Below are 21,378 nucleotides of genomic sequence, written 5' to 3'. Positions count from 1 at the left end.
TGAAGTGGAGCTCCAGGGTACCGAACACTCTGACTAGTGTCCAGCGTGGCTTGGTCCCTGGCGGCTTTCAAGTTATATATTTCTTTGAAACCCTGAAGCATTTCAAAGTCTAACATACATGGCTGAAATCATGCAATCAGTGACTGATACATGCTGCTTGAGGATCGGGCTGCGTATATCAGCTGTTAGGTTTCCTTTATGCGCCATTCTTGGCCATAGTATTCAGGTTTCCACATATCCTGGACAATCGCATTAGGGGTTTTTTTTTGTGCATCAGTTGATCACAATTGATGTCAAAACAGTGTCCTGTTTTTCACCAATTTCTACTGCAAAATTGGTGAATCGGGTCGAAAAAAAAATATAACACGTAGCACTTTGGAGAGTACGATGCAACACCTGATCTGCCAAATGAATGTGAACGATCCCTTAGTAGATTATCAGGCCTGTTCTCACATCAGTGTCCCTCAGGATATGGAGCCAAGGCCTTAGTTATATTCAAGTTTATGGCACTTGCTATTCCTTAGAGACCAGACTATTCACTTTTGCGCATAGTAGGAGTGTCTACTGCTAAATTCTGAGTTTCCGTCAAAAATTCGTTTTCTTTGCTTAAGATCCCCATATGCAATAGGCAGCTAAAGGCTGAATGATCTCTTTGCCGACTGCTATCTATCCCGGTTTTCCAATCCATCTCTCTACCGAATGCCTCTGTCTTCTCATTGAGAGAGCTACTTCAAGACTCCTTTACCGACGGCTTATTTTCTTGAAAACAAAAGAAACGGCCATTGAAAATCTGATGTGGTTGAACTTTCTGCCCCCACACATCATGTATTGGAAGAGGTGGGAGCCCATTCATACTATTAGATTAGCAGAAGATCCTGTCGATACCAGCGGCTTCAACATTGAAGATGGCATAATAGAGACGCGTAAACTTCTGGGGGGTTTTATTGGCAGTGGAGAAAACCCCCCAGTTTTATACACTGGTCTGTAGTTTGTGGATGATTGTCAACCTTGCACCTCTTTTGGTAAAATAGGGCTGTCCTGCAGCATGGGGGTCACCCAATGGGGTCCAAAATGTTTGCATAAGACTGTGTGTAAATGTTTATGTAGATTTTTTTTTTTATTTTAGCTTTGTAAACATAAAGTAAAAGTAAAAAAGGCTCTTGTCCCTTTAGGACAAGCTGTGCACCACACTGTGGATCCTGGTGGCATTAATTACTTTGTTATTATGCTTGTCTATAGCATCAGAGAATTTTGCAGTCGAGTGAATAAAGTAAATCTGCTTTAAGTGAAAATAAAATTGATGTTGCCATATGCTAAGCATGGCGGCTTCATTAAAACGGCAATATTTGTTCATCAAGCTAATTTTTTTTGTAAAAGATTTCCAAATGCCTTTCTATTAAAAGCTGTATAATGTGTCAGGTGCTGATGTCAACTGCCAAGCCAAGGACAAGGCGACTCCATTATTCATCGCAGCTCAGGAAGGCCACGAGAAATGTGCAGAGCTGTTACTGTCGACGGGAGCCGATCCAAACCTTTACTGCAATGAAGATGGCTGGCAGTTGCCAATACACGCAGCTGCACAAATGGGCCGGAGCAAGTAAGTTGTCTAATATTTGGGTTTAATTAAAGAGTTTAGTAATCGCATAAGGTAATTAGAAATTTTGATTGTTTCCTGTAAAATTGTAATTTCTCCTACATTCCAGCTAAATATCTTTTAATAGATCAGAATCATTTGGGGTGTAGTAACGGGTGCATGTGTTGTAAGACGCTAATAGGTATTTAATGATGGAAGGATTTGATTTTAATTTTTGGCAAAGAGGTTTGCAAAAGGCGTTCAGGTTGCACAGATGAGTTAATAAAAAAGTGGGGAAATGTAAGCACACGGCTAAATGAGCAGTATCATTATCGCACTGTAGTGATAGGATGCAGGAAATATTTAGGGTTGTGTACAGGATCTATACTCTGCGGGTTTCAATAATGGAAAACTGAGAGCAGCAAAAAGCTCAGCAAAAATTGTCCAGATTCTTTTGCAAATTGTGTTTCCAAATGCAGTGGATCTATCGCATCTTTCTACCTTTTGATATTGCAAATTGTGAAATCTGAAGTTGACTCCCATAGTTTAAATTGACAGGGTCGGACAATTTTTGCTGTAGATGTTCCCCATCTTGAGTGGATGAAATTTCTGTAAATCTCATCTGCATTTAATGTACAATAATACACTGCTGATCCGGTCAGTAAATATGGATGGAAAAATCACCTGCAGATTGCCCTGTGTGCACATACCCTCACTTTCTGATATAGACATTTTACAATAAGCCAAAATTAGGTAGATAGAAACGCTCACCACTTTGCAGGTATGCCTGTGTAACAGCTTCAGATAACCTCCTTTGTTTCCAAGCAGGATATAGGGTAGCCAATAGAGATGAGCGAACCGGTCGCGGTTCGGCTCGAGGTCGGCTCGCCGAACGGGGGTCCCGTTCGAGTTCGGTTCGTCGAACGTTCGACGAACCGAACTAGAACCAATAGGCTATAATGGGAGGCAATCACAAACACATAAAAATGCATGATAAATGTACACAAACAGTTAATAAACATTGCCATAACACTTACCGGTCCCCACGATCCCTTCTGCACTCTGTCTCCTGCCGCTATTCCATCCGATGATCGCTGAATCCTCCCGTGACCGGCACTGCCAGCAGAGATGCAGGACCTATCGTGACGTCAAAATAGCCATGTGACCAGTCACGTGGCTATTATCTCATTGGCTACAGACTGGTCACATGACTATGACGCGTCATGTAGGACCTGCGAGTGCATCTCTCCGGTACACGGTACACATATGTGTATCGCCGTGTACCGGCGACATGCTCTAGCACACGGTCGACTCCCCGTTACGTTAGGGACCGGCTGACACAGCCGGTCATTAACGGAGATCACCGTTGCCATAGCAACGCAGTTAGCGGTGACGTCACCGCTAACCGCAGCTCCGAGAGCACCGTTGCTATGGTAACGCGTCTGTCAGCGTTACCGCTGTTACCGCTGACAGCCAGCACTGATCACTCACGGAGTGAAGGCTGCACGCTGCTTCCCGATTGTAGTGAGGATTGTACTGAGGATGAGGTTCCCCAGCCCCAAGTGATGGGATGGTGAACCTCATCCTCACTACAATCGTCACTACTACTACACTAGAAAGAAAGAAGACAGAAGAGCAGGATCGTGGAGGGCTGACAGGGGGTAATAAAGATGGAGTCTCTAATGTGTCTGTGTATTTATTTCTATTAAAGTATTTTTTCTCTGTGTGGTGTCTTTTTTTTAACCCTTTATTGGAGATTCTTAATGGCCGGGTCAAACGTGCCTGACATTAAGAATCTCTGGCTTAATACTGGCTAGTAAAACAAAGCCAGTATTAACTCATGATTACCCAACAAGCCACCCGGCTCCAGGGCTGTTGGAAGAGTTGGATACAGCGCCAGATGATGGCGCTTCTATGAGAGCGCCATTTTCTGGGACGGCTGCGGACTGAAATTCGCAGCAGAGGCGCCCAGAAACCTCGGGCTAACCTGTGCTGCGGATTCCAATCCCCAGCTGCCTAGTTGTACCCGGCTGGACACAAAAATGGGGCGAAGCCCACGTCATTTGTTTTTTAATTATTTCATGAAATAAGTGAAATAATTAAAAAAAAAAAAAAGGGCTTCCCTATATTTTTGGTTCCCAGCCGGGTACAAATAGGCAACTGGGGGTTGGAGGCAGCCCGTGGCTGCATGCTGTACCTGGCTAGCATACAAAAATATGGCGAAGCCCACGTCATTTTTTTGGTGGGCAAAAAACTTCTGCATACAGTCCTGGATGGAGTATGCTGAGCCTTGTAGTTCTGCAGCTGCTGTCTGCTCTTCTCCATACAGACACACAGCAGCTGCAGAACTACAAGGCTCAGCATACTCCATCCAGGACTGTATGCAGAAGTTTTTTGCTGAAAAAATTATGTGGGCTTCGCCATATTTTTGTATGCTAGCCAGGTACAGCAGGCAGGTACGGCTGCCCCCAACCCCCAGTTGCCTATTTGTACCCGGCTGGGAACCAAAAATAAAGGGAAGCCCTTTTTTTATTATTTCATGAATTTCATGAAATAATTAGAAAACAAATGACGTAGGCTTCGCTCCATTTTTGTGTCCAGCCAGGTACATCTAGGCAGCTGGGGATTGGAATCCGCAGCACAGGTTGGCCTGAGCTTTCTGAGCCCCACTGCTGCGAATTGCAGTCTGCAGCCGCCTCAGAAAATGGCACTTTCATAGAAGCGCCATCTTCTGGCGCTGTATCCAACTCTTCCAGCACCTGCCTGCTATACCTGGCTAGCATACAAAAATATGGCGAAGCTCACGTCCTTTTTTTGTAGTTTTTTGGCCAAAAAATTAAAAAATGCTTCCCTGGATTTTCCATTGCCAGTGAAGGTAACACCAAGCAGTGGGGGTTAGCAGCCAGTAGCTGCTTGGATTACCCTTAGCTAGCAATACAAAAAATGCAGCGGGAGCCCATATATATTTTTTTTAATTATTTATTTAAATAACTAAAAACAAAATGGGCTTCCCTGTATTTTGATTGCTGGACATCACAGTGCTGTAAAAATAAATCTTTAAAAAAAATGACATAGCGCTCCGCGGTATTTTTGATTTTCAGCGCAGATAAAGCAGACAGCTATGGGTTGCCACCCCCATCTGCCTGTCGTTACCTTGGTTGGCAATCAAAATACAGGGAAGCCCATTAATTTTTTCTATTTAAAAAATAGTTAAAAAAAAATGACGTTGGGTCCCCCCATTTTTGATAGCCAGCTAGGGTAAAGCAGACGGCTGTAGCCTGAAAACCACAGCTGGCAGCTTTACCGTGGTTGGGGATCCAATGTGGAGGTCCCCTCAGGCTCTTTTTTATAATTATTTTATAAATATTAATAATTACACAATAAAAGTAGGGTCCCCCCCAAATTGGATCACCAGCCAAGGTAAAGCGGACAGCTGTGGTCTGGTATTCTCAGGGCAGGAAGGTCCATAGTTATTGGGCCTTCACAGCCTAAAAATAGCAGGCCGCAGGCACCCCAGACGTGGCGCATCCACTAGATGCGCCAATCCTGGCACTTCACCCCAGCTCATCCCGTGCCCTGGTGCAGTGGCAAACGGGGTAATAAATCGGGTTGATACTAGCTGTAAAGTCACCTGAGATCAAGCCCAGCAGTTTGTGATGTCATGGCGTCTATTAGATACCCAACATCATAAACTGTCAGTACTAACAAAAACAAAAAATCGACAAAAGAAATTTATTTGAAAAAACAGTCCCCAAAACATTTCCTCTTTCACCAATTTATTGTAAGAAAAAAAATAAAGGGGTCCCACGACGACTCTGGACCGTCTAGAATATGGGGGGGAGACACTCAGGGAACGTATCCCCCATTTTCTAGGAGTGCGGACCCTTCATGTGAGAAGTGTGGGTGCAATGAATCTGCACTCACTCTCCCCGGGTCCACAGCAGTAGAGTCCATGTTGTAATGGTTGCTACCAAAGCTGCAATGCCCTGCTCATGAGGTAAGGGCATGCCTAATCAGGAGAACTACTGTAGAGGAAGCTCTGCTCACTGGTATATAGGTGCTCAGAGGTAATAATAGATAAAATTAGTGAGTAACCTCGGCACTCTAAATCTCCCAGACTAAGTCAGTAAGTCACAATGGATAGTAATGCAAAATCACTCTTTATTGGTCCGTATTAAGAAAAAAAAATTTTTCATAAGCATATATGTTTTTGTCCAAAACAAGTTACAAATGACGTTTCGGCCTGAGCCTTCGTCAGATTGGACTTATCTGCATATAATCATGAAAAATGACAATAATCAGTATCACATAAGACTGAGAGAACAATAACATAAACTCGAACAATGTAGAGGTACAATTGGGATGCAGCAAAAAAATTGCAACACAGCAAGAAATGAAACACATGATACAAATGTCATAATACAGTACAAGGACAATATAGTAATGACAAATATGGGGTCAGAGTAGACTTAGACAGCTCTGGTACGAAAGAGATGTCAATCATAAAGTAACATTTGCAGTAGGTGTAGAGCTACACTATGCATGGCAGAGCTAATGGGTAGACCAACCATAGAAAAAGAACGGAGAAAAAGTGGAGAAAAAATGTAGAAAAAGTGTAGAAAAAATGTAGAAAAAGTGGAGACAAAAGTGGAGACAAAAGTGGAGACAAAAGTGGAGACAAAAGTGAAGAAAAAAGTGGAGAAAAAAGTGGAGAAAAAAGTGGAGAAAAAGAATGGAGAAAAAGTGGAGAAAAAGTGGAGCACCCTTTGGTGCCTTTCATGTGGCACTAAGGGGTGCTTAGCTTTGTATTTAGCCAAAAAAATGAAAAAAAAAAATGACGTAGGGTTCCCCCTAGTTTTGTAGCCAGCTAGGGTAAAGCAGACGGCTGCAGCCTGCAGACCACAGCTGGCAACCTCACCTTGGCTGGTAATCCAAAACTGAGGGCACCCCACGCTGTTATTTTAAATTAAATAAATAATTAAAAAAAAAAACACGTAGGGGTCCCCCAAAATTGGATCACCAGCCAAGGTAAAGCAGACAGCTGGGGCCTGATATTCTCAGACTAGGGAGGTCCATGGTTATTGGACTCTCCCCAGCCTAAAAATAGCAGGCCGCAGCCGCCCCAGAAGTGGCGCATCCATTAGATGCGCCAATCCTGGTGCTTCGCCCCAGCTCATCCCGCGCCCTGGTGCGGTGGCAAACGGGGTAATATATGGGGTTAATACCAGATGTGTAATGTCACCTGGCATCAAGCCCTGGGGTTGGTGAGGTCAGGCGTCTATCAGATACCCGACATCACCAACCCAGTCAGTAATAAAAAAAATAGACGACAAACACATTTTTATTTGAAAAAACACTCCCCAAAACATTCCCTCTTTAACCAATTTATTAGAATGAAAAACAAATCCAGGTCTGCTGTAATCCAAGGGGTTGCCATGACGATCCACACTGTCCCAGTCAATGAAGAGCAGGATGTTCCCCATTGGCTGGGAGAGCAGTGCAGTGACCTGAGCTAACATCAATGGGTCAGCCCAGGTCACTGCAGGGGATGACAAGTGCTGCTGTCAGCGAGGTACATTACCTGCGCTGATCTCCAGCACACTGACAGCCCCTGTCACTGAGTTCAATGACCGGCGCCTTCACACCAAGTATCGCGAGAGGCCCGTGACGTCACCGCTAGTCAGTCTCGGGTCGGAAGCGAGAGGTGATGTGACAAGCGGCGACCATGGAGGACAGTGACAGCGCTGAGGTCGGGATGGCGGGACTTCATCACCGCAGGTAAGCCGAGCGGGACCATGTGAGTGTGTGTGTGTGTGTGTATGTATGTATGTGTACATGCCGCGGGCAGGAGGGGGCGGAGTGAGCTGAGCGGGGAAGTGTGGGCTTCCTGCACGTAACTAGGATAAACATCGGGTTACTAACCAAAGCGCTTTGCTTGGATACCCGATGTTTATCTTGGTTACCAGCTTCTGGCAGGCTGCCAGCGATGGCTCCTGCACACTGTAGCTGTAAAAAGCCCTGCTTTTTGCTGCTAGAACCGTTCTCGAACGTATCTAGAACTATCGAGCTTTTGCAAAAAGCTCGAGTTCTAGTTCGATCTAGAACAGCCCCCAAAATCACTCGAGCCTAGAACTGGAGAACCACGAACCGCGAACCGCGCTCAACTCTAGTAGCCAACCACACAGTAAATCAATAAACATGAAGAGAAAAATCTGCTGGGAATCCGTCAAGTGGAGTAAAATTTAACTTTTAATTATACCATAATAAGTTCCATAACACTGGCATTTAATATACTGACATCTTAGGTGGTTAAATGTGGAAAAAACAATGCGTTTCGGCAGCGGTGCCTTCCTCCGGAGGAAGGCACCGCCGGCAAAACGCGTTGTTTTTTCCACATTTAACCACCTAAGATTTCAGTATACTAAAATGCCAGTGTTATGGAATTTATTACAGTATAATTAAAAGTTAAATTTTACTCCACCTGACAGATTGCCAGCGGATTTTTCTCCATGTTTATAGACATTTTACAATGTTATTGACTGTGAAAGTGGTGAAAAGTTCTTTATATTTGGACAATATTTTATGTATATGTACATGATACCTATACAGAGAGCTTTTTCAGTTGAGATCATGTTCATGTAGCACAATTGATAATCTAGGAGGTATCACCTTCTTGTTTGAACGTTATAGGCTTTCTACACTTTTACAGCAAATTTGTTTTTTAGAGTGGATCTAAAATTAAAAATTAAGCTCCCGTACCCAAAATCAGACTATACAGAGATTATCTATAGTATGCCAACTTGGAGATGCATATAAAAAGGAGCAAAATGTATGAAGCTCACTATGTCTGCTGTAGAATATGCACAATGGATTTCCTTTCCTGTGATTAAGAGTGCTTGTCATGCTACAAAACACGTCACGTTTTTATAGTTTCTCTCATGGATCTAACTATTTTATGGAAATTTCAATAAAGAGATAAAAAGAACAACGAAAGCAATTCAATATAGTGCTGGAAGATGCACCCCTAGGTCGGAATGCAATCAACAAGCCACTGGGGAACAGACGATGTTGGACCGGATTATGATCAAGTCTCATGACGTGCCAGGATCGAAACAGCAAGAACGTCTTGGTGCTGATATCGCTTGGTGAAAAGGGAAGATCAAAAGCTGTAGAGGGATCATAAAGTTTGGAACTTGGAATGTACGAACCATGAACCAAGGCAAATGCGACATCATCAAAGCCAAAATGGACAGAACAGGACGCTACTTACTCGGAATTAATCAACTATTATGTACTTATTCCAGACATTTAAAGTCAAACAAAGATTGTCTCTACTATTCTGGCAGTGATAACAGAAGGACTAAAGGTCTCACTTTTAATCTCAACCGAAAATGGCCCAAAACTGTCCTGAAGTGCAATGTAGTCAGTGATAGTCATCTCAATACGACTAGAGATGAGCGAACCCGAGGTTCAGTGTTCACACCAAACACAGATGTTACAAAAAAAAACTCAGTTCAAATTCGAAGTTGGGGTGCTTTTATGTATGCAAACCACTCATGTGAACATTGCTGGGTTTGGGTACGCTCGGTGCTCAGCCCTGTGCAAGCAGTTTGAAGTGCTTACACTGGGGTTAATAACAGCACGATCAGATGTAGTATCCACCCAAAAAAATTGAAAACCCCCACCCACCCACCACCGGAAATGGTGGCTGCATGTGGGCGGAGACCCATACTTTCCATTTAGTGACTTCAGCTTGGGTTCAGATAAAGTCCTGGTCCCAACTGAACTTTAAAGTCCAGCTGAACCCACCTAACTGAAATTTCACGGGTCCTCTCATCTTTAGATATGACTACAAAGACCGCCAATCCATGTCACAGTTATGCAAATCTTCTTACCCACAACAGATGCTGAGGAGGACGATCTTGAAGTATTTTATGATCAAGTTCAAGAAGAAATTGACAAGACATCAAAATAAGACTTGGACCATGGTAAACATGGAACTGTTATTGGAAACTTTGAACCTGGTGAACACAACAAGGCTGGAGGAAGATTCATTGACTTTTATGCGACAAATCTACTGTCCATGATAAATACCTTCTTGCAAAATCACAAACGGGGACTCTACACATGGACATCACCAAATGGGGCCTATAAGAATCAGATTGACCACATACAGTACAGACCAAAAGTTTGGACACACCTTCTCATTCAAAGAGACTTCAATGTGAATCTACAATTTTCAGAGTCATGAAAATAAAGAAAACTCTTTGAATGAGAAGGTCTGTCCAAACTTTTGGTCTGTACTGTATGTGTCTGCCAAAGATGGAGGTCATCTATCATTACCCTGAAAACCAGGCCAGGAGCTGACTGTGGAACTGATCATTTTTTGACAGCAAAGGTTAGAGTCAAGTTGTGTAAATGGACTAGACAACAGGTAGTTTCCAACTTCAATTTGTCCAACATATCTAAAGTGTTTTGGAAAATTCTGCTCAACTGATTTATATTACTGGACATGGATCAAAAAAGCCTGAGAAATTATATGGCCAGTCCATTCCTCTGTTACTGAGAAATCAGTGTTTGAACAAATATTGAAATGAGGCTGAAGAGCTGAAACCTCTGTCACTCCAGCTCTATTTCCTGCCTATGGCTGATACCTCCTCCTACTTGACTGACGGCACCTTTGCCTGACGTCACACAGCATAGAGACTGTCAGTTGTGCAGCAGTTGGGTGGGGAATAGAGCTGGAGTGACAGAGGCTTCAGATCTACCATACCCATTTGGATATCAATTAAATCACTGATTTTTCGGTAACAGAAAAACAGGCTGGCAATGTAAAGGTATTTCAGGACTCATCTTTGAAAGAGCTGTATGCACATATAAATAGTTTGGCGATAAAATCCTGATGACAGGTTCCCTTTAAAGGGAAGCTGTCATGTGGAAAAATGCAGATATGGGGTTAATCTGCAGGTTAATAGTATTCTGATCCTGCCCAGTACCTGCAAGGTAAACCCAGCTTTCAGTAGGAAATTATTTTTTTTCCTCCCTGGCAGCGTTCTGGTTTCAGATATGGGGGTGGTGCCAGCGCAAGTTCAGTTATTGCTCTGTGTATGGAAAGTGGTGGGTGTAACCGTGCCCCCCACACTGACTTACAGCCGCTCTGCATTAAAGGAAGCTGTCAAGCAAGTGACAAGTATTCTTTAAAGCCTCTCATGTTACAAAGTGACATTTCGTTTTTGCACATTTCATTGTATGTGACCAATTATATAAAAGTACTGTTTCTGATATGCCTGATGAATCAACCATTATGCTCTTATACAGAAGTGCAGACTGTCACACACGGAGTAGGATATGTCCATATGTACCGCGTGACACGTGTTCTGACTGACAGGCGTCTGATGCATTACAAAAACTGAACAAACAAGGGGGACACCAGGAACAAAATGAGTGGGGGGCCCTTGAATTAGTGAGAGCGATGGGTGGGACATCTCCTATCCTCACCTGCAGCTGACCCTAATCTCCTAGCCAGTCCCTATATAGTCTCTACAACTGTCGCCGAGCAGGAACCTGAGACCCTGAGAAGACCCTATAAATGTCCTGGCTAGTGAAGGGCAGGTGAGGTTCACTAGACCCCACCGCTGCACTAACAAGACACAAGGTAAGGTAAGACAGACATGGGGATAAACAGAAGGATGCAAACACCAAACTTCACGGCAGCAGACAGACTCCAGAGTAGCAGATGGTTGGGCACAGGACAATTCCTCAGCAGCTCCTTCCACCAGGATGGCCAGAGTAGAATGAATTCTAACAACAGCAAGGACTGCTAGGAATGCTCCACTATTTAAATCTAAAAGGGGCGTGGTCTCAAAGCAGCTACAGATGACCTGCCCTGCTAGGAGCTGCTGGCAACAAAAACTGACATTAACTCATAAGACGCCAAAGGAAAGGAAACTTAATTTAAATGAGGAGTTTAGATGGAGATGGGAGGCTCCAGTCCTATGGCTGTCACTAGTCTCAAAACAGCAGGGAGACGACCGTGACAGACTGCGGCGCTGCTCTGCAGCATTGTCATTGTATGACATATGTATGGTGTACTCATATGGGGTCTGTTATCTATACCAATCATTGCAATATAATTGTTCTCTTATTGTGTCCATATTTAAGGCAAATGTATTTTCAGGGTCCTGGAAATGCTCATGGCGGTCACAAGTCGTGTCTGCAATACTGGAGAGGACCAAGTGAGTCCAGTGTATTCTGCAGTTTATGGAGGGGACAGGCGGTGCTTGGATATATTATTGTCTGGAGGTTATAGCCCAGAAGCCCAGGAGTCTCCATTCTTTGAGTGTAAGACCCCAATGTGTATGGCTACTAAACAACGGTACGTATATGATATATATTATCATTGTATTGCTTTTTAAATGTTGACATCATTCAGTGTCTTGAGTCATTAATCTTCTAGTAGAAAGAAATCTTACTTTAGACATCAGGAATGTGGTTTTATGCTCTTCATCATCTTCTTGTCTTCGCAGCAGCTGAGCCACTGTTTTCACCAAGTGCAAATAGTATATTAAATCTGATACATGGGTTTAGCTATTAGAGATTTTTTCTGGTAGATCACAGTTCCTACCCACTAGATGTGATGGAAATTGCAATATTTCTCCCTCCTGGAGATCCTTCTGAAAGTGATGTTATAGTTTTGTGATAATGATCAGAAAACCCCTTTAAGGCTTGTTCACACTTTGTAGTTTGCTGCACGGTTTGTTTTTTATTTGCTTCGTTTTACAGCACCAGTAAAGTGAGAGTTCTGAAATCTCCTTCATATGCTGCTTTTTTTTTTCCTTGTGGATTTCAACCATCAAAGCGGTTTTTTTTTAATCTGCTGCATATCAGTTGTTTAGGTTGTTTGCTACATTTGTCACCCATTCCTATGTATGCGGAAGAAATGCACTAATAAACACTGAAAAACTTGTGTATTTTAGGCCTGTTTCACACGTCAGTGAAAAACACAGACGTTTTTCACTGACGTGTTAAAAACGCATATGTTACTCCATGTGCTGTGATTCACGGCACACGTGGGTTGTCTGTGTGCAATCCGTGATCAGTGTTACGTGATTGCACATGGAGATATACTCACCTGTCCCCGCTCCTGCTGTCCGTGGTGCTGAACAGTCCCGAGAGGCAGCATCCGGCCGCCACAGTCTGACCTCTGCAGCTGCTTCCGGGTCAGCTGTGCCTGCATAAATGAATATGCATGAGAGTAATTAGCCGGGCAGGAAGCAGCAGAGAGTAGAGGCTGAACACAGCATCGCTGGAGAAGGTGAGTATAAAAAGCTTTTTATTTTCAATGTCCTTGTTTTTCTGGTACGTGTTTCACGAATCACACCATAGTGTGGTCCGTGGGACATCAGTGATGCCAGAAAAAAAGGGACATGTCTGCGGAGCACACAGACACGCGTGTACGCCGCACGGAAACTCGGTCAGTGAAAAATCACTGATGTCTGTGCAGACCCATTTATTTTTAATAGGTCTGCATATGTCCGTAATTCTGGTATGTATAAAAACTAGCACAGACGTAGCAGAATCACTAACGTGTGAAAAAGGCCCTAGGTAGGGTTTTTCCTGTCTAGACACTCGTTTTAGGTGCATCTCCCCTCTTGTGAGATGAAAAAAAAACCTTTAAAACACATGAAAATGTACAGTATAGTGCACTAATAAAATACAAAAAGGTAAATGAAAAAATCTGCATTACAGACCTGATTTTTGCCTTCTACCATCTTGTGTTCTGACGCTTTGTGCAGAATACATGAAGCAGGATGATGTCATTGGCGGCATCCAACTTTTCTTGTAGAGGCGGCCATACACCACTCCGATCACAAAGTGATGACTGATTTTTTTGTTTTAGCTCACCTTTAGCACTAGTTTCTTATTACAGACTTCCAATTATCAGGCAATGTACGGACCAAACCCCCATGTCAGTGCCACTCTGGAAATATCCAAATTGGTGCAAACAGCCAGCATATAGTATATACAATTGAAACCAGAAGTTTACATTCACTATCTAAAAAGATACATCTGCATGTTTTTCCTCACTATCTGACGTGAAATCAGAATAAACCTTTCCGTTTTAGGTCAAATAGGAACCAAAATTATTTATATTTGCCAAATCCAAATACCAGAATAATGAGAAAGAATGTTTTAAGGCATTTTTATTACTTTATGCAAAGTCAAAGGTTTACATACACTAAAGGCCCAATTAGACGCTACGATATCGCTAGCGAGCTTACCCGCCCCCATCGTTTGTGCGTTACGGGCAAATCGCTGCCCATGGCGCACAATATCGCTAACACCCGTTAAACGTACTTACCTTCCTAGCGACGTCGCTGTGGGCGGCGAACAACCTCTTCGTTAAGGGGGAGGTTCGTGCGCCGTCACAGCGATGTCACACAGTGTCCGACCAATAGAAGCGGAGGGGCAGTGACCAGCCGCATTAATGACACGCCCACCTCCAGGATTTTCCTATATAAACTAAAAGCCAGTGCTATATTGGCCCTATCATGCTGATTTTATACATACCTTTAGTTATGAGATCGGATGTATACTTTCTGAAATATAGGCAAGTAGATTTTGTGAAATGCACTGTTATTTGATAAGAGGTGCTGCAGAATATCTAATAGGTGGGTCAAATCTTTCTAGTTATTCCCGCCCCTGTCTGCTGCCTGTCCTTCCTCCCCTGTCTCTGTTATTACAGGGGGAGGAAGATGGGAGAAATGACGGGGGGAGGAAGGAAAGGCAGGCAGACAGGGGCCGGCTAAGTGTAATCAAGCCATTGTGGTAGATTTAGCACGGTAAGATTGTCGCCATTGACCTAGCCCCATCTATGAACGATTCGCCACTCTAAAATTCTAGAACAATGTACACTTTTCGAAGTAAACTAGAATGTATTATTTTCCGAAGAAGGCTGTCATCAATACTGTCTCTGGGCCTCAAAAGTGATAAATGATCTACCTAAATATTCCTCGGGGAAGCTCGGCTGTTGAGCAGAGTTGTAAAACATAATTGCATTCAAGTTCGTTCTCTTTCCAATAGCTGTTATCAACTCTCCCTGTCTTTGGAGCTTGACATGATGCTGTAATTGAATGAAGCCAATACTAAATTGACATTTTTTTTTCTAGTTTTGTTTTTTTTATACCGCTGTTGCACCAGATCGTCTGTGTCTCGGTATGAATTAAGAAGTTAGATTTTCTCATGTAAGTCACCTAGTCACATATTTTTCTTGCTGGAAGGTTTTCACTTTTTATTTGCTAGTGTGACAACCGCTTGACGCGCCACCTTTCTTTTTGCTCTTATAAATTGGGACAGAATTAGGAGAAATGCACTCTAGGAAGAAGTAGAGGTTAGATCAGAGAGCGGTCTAGTAGTTTGTGTTGCCGGTTTACAAATGTAGCGGAATAAAATAGTTTTATTTGACTTTTTGGGCTGTGTACTCGTATTGTGAGAGGTTTGTGCACAGATGGTTTATTGCTTAGTGGTTTGCCTTTTTTTGACTTTCTGGTTGTGTCCTGGGTTCAAATTTGACCTCAGACAACATCTATGTGGACTTTATTTTATCTCGTCGTGTTGACATTACTTTCTTCTAATAGGATTTTATTTTTAACCATCCAAATACATACAGATAGATTAGAGCTTTAGGGGTACTTTGCACGCTGCAACATCGGTAACAATGTGTTACCGACGCTGCAGTGATAGTCCCCGCCCCCGTCGCAGGTACGATATCTTGTGATTGCTGCCGTAGCGAACATTATCGCTACGCCAGCTTCACATGCACTCACCTGCCCTGCGACGTCGCTCTGGCCGGCGAACCGCCTCCTTACTAAGGGGGCGGGTCGTGCGGCATCATAGCGACGTCACACGGCAGGCGGCCAATAGGAGCGGAGGGGCGGAGATCAGCGGGACGTAAACATCCCGCCCACCTCCTTCCTTCCGCATGGCCGGTGGATGCAGGTAGGAGATGTTCCTCGCTCCAACGGCTTCACACACAGCGATGTGTGCTTCCTGCTGGAACGAGGAACAACATTGTACCGTCGCAGCAGCGGCATTATGGAAATGTCGGACCCTACACCGATCATACGATAACGACGCTTTTGCGCTTGTTAATCGTATGTAAAAGGCTTTACACACTACGATGTCGACAGCGACGCCGGATGTGCGTCACTTTCGATTTGACCCCACCGACATTGCACCTGCGATATCGTAGTGTGCAAAGTACCCCTTAGAATTTCATAAACCAGATTTTCATGGGCGCTGCCAAAGATGGAGCCCGGGAGATCGCGCATATATAGCCCACCGCTGCCACTAATTTGTCATGAACAGCACTCCACTGCTTCCAATTGTCAGGACAATACGCAATTTATCGACGATTGATGAATAAGACAATGGCTGCTTTCACTAATAGGCCGATTATTGGGGAACTCACAATGACCGTATTGTGTGTGTCTATATACAACAGATTTCAACACATAGAATATATATATATATATATATATATATATATACCTAGGTATGCTCACTGCCAAGCTCCACAATAACCAAAGAAAAACTACTAGCTGCCACCACCAATTTTTTACAGGCCAATTGGACACCCGTTAAAAGTTTGCGTATGGCTTCAGTGATGCGGTTTATAAAGCAAAAGGAACAAAGCTATTAAATTTTATATGTTTAATCCAAAAAGTAGGCAGTGTTTATATAAAAATATACAAAAAATGTTACAAAGGGGACAACACAAAACAGTATATACAATTACAGAAAATAAAAACAGAATAACAAAAGAAAATTACTAAACCTGTGTCACAAAAATGGCTCAGATCTATGGAGGTTAGAACTCCAGTGAAACGGAACAATGCTGCACAGTAGTGTATTTTCTTCTTATTCAACAAGAATCATAATTTGGCATTTGCTTTTATTAATGCAAGTTACTCACATACCTCCCCTCTGGGGACCCATACCAATACTGATAATGGGATGTGGCTTCAGTCTCTAGAAAATTGAGATCTTTAACTTTCAGAATATCTTTGCACCTGGAGGTCCCAGGCGGAAGATATCATGGTCATGTTTCTTATCACGATTTTACCTTTCTATAGAGATGAAACATGGCATGGATAGCATCATCCAACTGACGGATTTTAATTTGGATCTCATAGGCATGCTTCACAATTATGAAAAAGTATTCATCTTCTTCCTTTGGAATCATGATGCCAAAAATTTGTCTCCCATAAATATCGTATCAATACAAAACCCAATATTCATCACTGACCACCGGCCCAAAAAAGTCTGGGACAATCTTTTGAAGCTCCGAAGAGTTATCTCCTGAGGTGATACATTTGAGACTTCTCTAGCTTCGTATTTAGAGACCCCAGACCTTGTGTAGGTTTCTCAGCAGATAACCTGTTGAATTACCTGTCCCTACCAGGGGATCCTAGCTGAACAGAGGCAAGATATAGTATTGGTTTTCTCTTTCTTCCTCAGTTATAATTAATCCCATATGTTCAATGTGGGGGTGAATGTGTCCCCTCTTCAAACACAGAGATGTCTTTTATGGATTTTACAATTTTCCTATATGACAGATGCGGTGATTGATACCAATTATTATTATTATTATTATTTTTTTAATGTCTTTATTTTTGTTAGAAAAATAGCAGTGATTCAAAGTTCTTTCTTTTTTTTTTTCAAAACTTATTTTTATTAACTTTTACTTTTGTGTTTTTTTTGTCCCCAAGGATTTGAACCTTTTTTGTCTCTTGTACTATATATTGCACTAATTCACTGGGCTTCATAGAAGGACAAGGATGGCAGTGAATGGATTCTTTAGTAGACCTCAGACTACCAATGTAAACCATCTACCCCCAGACTTGAGATTGTGGATGCAAGGATGGACATCTAAACAGTTGCACTGGTCAATAGCAGCAATTTAGATTGACAGTTAAATAACAGCAGCGATTGGAGCTAGCTCTGGTCGCTGCTGCTAGAAGCTGGTGCTGGCTGTATAATGCGGCTGACACTTGCCGTGTGTAGAAAAGGCTCCGTTTATGAGCCTACTAAATACACCCAACTTAGAACTCGCTGTTAATTTTCTGTGTCAGGATATGGTTAATATGGAATCCTATAGATTACTAATGCCCCTTATTTTGATACAAGTAAAATATATCTTTGTACCGTGTTAGCCAGTAGAGATAAAAAAATTGTTTAAAAGAACAGAGAGTCCTCAGTGGTTGATACCTTTTAATGGCTAACTGAAAAGATGGTAATAATTGCAAGCTTTCGAGACTACTCAGGTCTCTGAAGAGACCTGAGTAGTCTCGAAAGCTTGCAATTATTACCATCTTTTCAGTTAGCCATTAAAAGGTATCAACCACTGAGGACTCTCTGTTCTTTTAAACAATTTTTTTAATGCCCCTTAATGATGTGCTCAGTGATGCATTCAGTAATTAGAAATGTCCTTAGTATTCAGTAACTTTTCTGTTAACTTGATGCTATTAAGGCCTATAGGTGACTGGGTTTTAGTAGGAAATGTTGCAATCTAGTACCATAAGAAAAATAAAAAATTAGTCTTTATTATATTAGCATCCCCATATAATGTTGATAAAAAAAAGTGTGACAGAGTGACATTTTGAACTCCTAGGAGTCCTTAGTCATAGGAATGCTAAGTTCATAATTTCCAACTATATTACTATTTGATAACCCGGAAAATTAATTTATGTCATCCAACTCCACCCCTCTTTCTTGTGTGTATTAGGCTGCTTTCACACATCCGTTTTTTGCTGTACGGCACAATCCGGCACTCTGCAGAAAAAACGCAACCGTTTTTTTTTTGCCGCCGATTGCGTTTTTTTTTGCATAGACTTACCTTAGTGCCGTATTGTACTGCATGGCCTTGTGTTCCGTCCGTTTTTTGCCGCATGCGGCAGATTTAACCCGATGCGGCGGCCGGATGGAACGTTGCCTGGCACGTTTTTTTGTCCGGCAAAAAAAAACGCATCGCGCCGCATCCGGCCGATGCGGCGCGATTTGCAATGCATGCCTACAGACGCCGCATGCGGCGTCCTGCGTCAAACACCGCATCCGGCCGCCGCATGCATTTTTTTCCACTGCGCATGCTCAGTAGCCTGCTGTTACGAGGGGGACCCGGGGAAGCGTGCCAAGATGGGAAATGGACAGCTTCCGCCGGTCAAGGTCCACTGTGCGGTGTAAGGGACCGCCGCTATGGTGGGTGAAGAGTGAGCGGGTTGCTGCTAGCGATCGTCTGGAATGTCACAGACGATCTATGTACACCGATCTGCCCTAACCCGTGAGGGTTGTATGGCACGGATCTCACGGCTCGGTGTACCTGTTGCACAGGGAAGCACAGAGGTGCCCACGCACGTGTGCCAGTGGAAGTCACGAGAATATGGCACGAGGGTAGCACAGAGGTGCCCACGCACGTGTGCTTTCAATAACCAGGTGAGTCCGGTGGAGGCTTGAGGAGCTCACCTAGGACAGGAACACGGCCTGTTGAAAGGGATACTGCCGGAGCAGCAAGGCAGGAACACGGCCTGCAAACGAGGTACTGCCTAAGCAGCAAGGGCCAAGCCCACAAAAGACAGTAATGCCTGAGCAGTGGCATGGCAGCACGCTGCCAGACATCCAAACATAGAAGGACGGTCGCGCGCCGCCATGATGGCAGGAGGAGCTTTTAAGGAGGTGTCGTTCCACCCAAGGGCGGGCGCGAGGCGGAGATGACGGACTTGACCCAATCAGAGTCCACGACGTCCCAGCCTGGCCAGTCAGGATTCACCACATCACCTGCCTTGTCATCAAGCCGTGTGACGTCAGTGGGCGAATCTGAACCCACCACGCATAGCACATGCTCACCCTCCTGCCTCTGGGAAATAGAGGCGGGATCCTCGGTCTCACAATGTGCAGAGATAACGGGACTCTCACTGCTTCCCTGAGCAGTAAACCTCTGCACATTGCGCAACCTCGCAGACCTTCGGGGCCGCTGAGCAGGAGGGCCTGCGGCAGGCCATGAATGGGAGACCGCTTCACTCCTTGTAACAGGAGAACCACTAGGTGTCGCCCTTCTGCTGCCTCTCTGAGAAGGTATCTCCTGCACACTGCGAAGTCTGGCAGACCTTCGGCGCTGCTGAGCAGGAGCGCTCGTGGCAGGCAAGGAATGGGAGACTGCCTCAGTCCTTGCCTCAGGAGAGCCACGAGATGTAACATTACCCCCCCGTCTAGGCCCCCCCCCTTGTCCGTGCTCGAAGGCCGCCATCAACCCCGGGGCGCGGATATGATCCTCCAACTCCCAGGATCTATGCTCCGGACCACGACCGGCCCACTCCACGAGGTAGTACCTCTTGCCCTGTATGACTTTTGTCTCCACAAGTTTTGCCACCTCAGGGTCGTCGGACGGGGAGTCGGTTTGAGCCGGCAGGGACCCCGTGAATTTATTAAGTCGTACGGGTTTCAGGAGGGACACGTGAAAGGTGTTGGCTATAGCCCAGCGTGGAGGGAGCTGGAGTCGGTATGCCACCGGGTTTACCTGCTGTAGTACTTTAAACGGACCCAGATACCTAGGGGCGAATTTGGCTGCCTGTACTTGTAGGTTAACATTCTTAGAGGACAGCCATACTAGGTCACCAGGGGCGAAGGATGGTGCAGGGCGACGGCGGACATCAGCCGTTGTCACCATCCGGTCTTTAGCCCTCTTAAGAGCCTCTTGGGTGTCATCCCAGATCTCCCGGGCCTTGGTCGCCCAATCCTCCACTCTAGTATCGGGTGACGTAATGGGCATCGGAACCGGGATTCTGGGATGTTGTCCGTTATTGAGTAGGAACGGAGTCTGGCCAGAGGATTCATGGACCGAATTGTTAATGGCAAATTCGGCCCAAGGAAGGAGGTTAGCCCAGTTGTCGTGATGCGCGGAGATAAAATGGCGGAGGTAAGTTACCAAGGTTTGATTAGTCCTCTCCACTAGTCCATTGGTCTCGGGATGGTATGCGGAGGAGATGTTCAGCTCTATCTGCAGGAGCTTACAGAGCTCTCTCCAGAAGCGAGACGCGAACTGGGGACCTCGGTCGCTCACCACCTTGTCAGGCATGCTGTCTCAACCAGGGAAGGCCCAGTAGGATCTCATCCGTCCCCCCTGGAAGCACCAGGAAGGACACCTGCTCATGGTGTCCCGGTGGTACATCCATCCTGAGAGGGATAATGATCTGGGTGATAGGATCGAGTAGTATGGACCCGTTGACTACCCGGACCCTGAGTGGCTTGGGCAACAGAACCAGGGGAACTGAGTATCGGGTTGCCAGGGAGGTCGAGATTAAATTGCCTTCAGCGCCTGAATCCAAGCAAGCCAGGGCAGAGAAGAGAGTAGTGCCGAACTGCAACTGGGCGCTGATAGTCAACCTAGAGGGAGAGGTAGCGTCTAGAGTCCCCCCTCTGATAGGAACTAGACGCTGTCTTTTCCCGACGGTTTGGGACATCGGGTAGCTATGTGTCCCCTCTGCCCACAGGAAAAGCAGATGACACAAGACCGAGAACCTGGGGCAGAGGAGACCACCTTGGACACCTCCATTGACTCCACGGAGTCGCCTACAGGACTGGCTGGGGGGCCTGTCTGATGGAAGACGGGAGCCAGACGCTTTTTAGGCCGAGAAGACGTGGGTGCTGAAGAGACCTCGAGCCTTCGCTCCGCCTGGCGGATGTCTATGCGAGAGGCAACCTGAATCAAGGACTCTAAAGTGGCAGGCACCTCACGTGTGGCCAGTGCGTCT

At 44.6% G+C, this 21,378-nt stretch overlaps 1 protein-coding gene across 3 annotated transcripts in view; it reads left to right on the top strand.

Annotated features, from left to right (window-relative positions):
- The window catches only part of ASB3 (ankyrin repeat and SOCS box containing 3), a 345,127-nt gene that overhangs the window by 261,938 nt on the left and 61,811 nt on the right, over nucleotides 1-21,378 (top strand). For all 3 annotated transcript variants that reach the window (XM_075339239.1, XM_075339237.1, XM_075339238.1), the window contains exons 7-8: nucleotides 1,420-1,597; nucleotides 11,751-11,948. In XM_075339239.1, coding sequence (XP_075195354.1) covers nucleotides 1,420-1,597; nucleotides 11,751-11,948 — 376 coding nt within the window. The remainder of the gene's footprint in view (nucleotides 1-1,419; nucleotides 1,598-11,750; nucleotides 11,949-21,378) is intronic.

The sequence above is a fragment of the Anomaloglossus baeobatrachus genome, chromosome 3 (assembly GCF_048569485.1).
Source record: "Anomaloglossus baeobatrachus isolate aAnoBae1 chromosome 3, aAnoBae1.hap1, whole genome shotgun sequence".
Lineage (NCBI taxonomy): Eukaryota > Metazoa > Chordata > Amphibia > Anura > Aromobatidae > Anomaloglossus > Anomaloglossus baeobatrachus.
The sequence above is the reverse complement of the archived record's forward strand: the minus strand, read 5'-3'. Positions and strand labels throughout refer to the sequence as shown.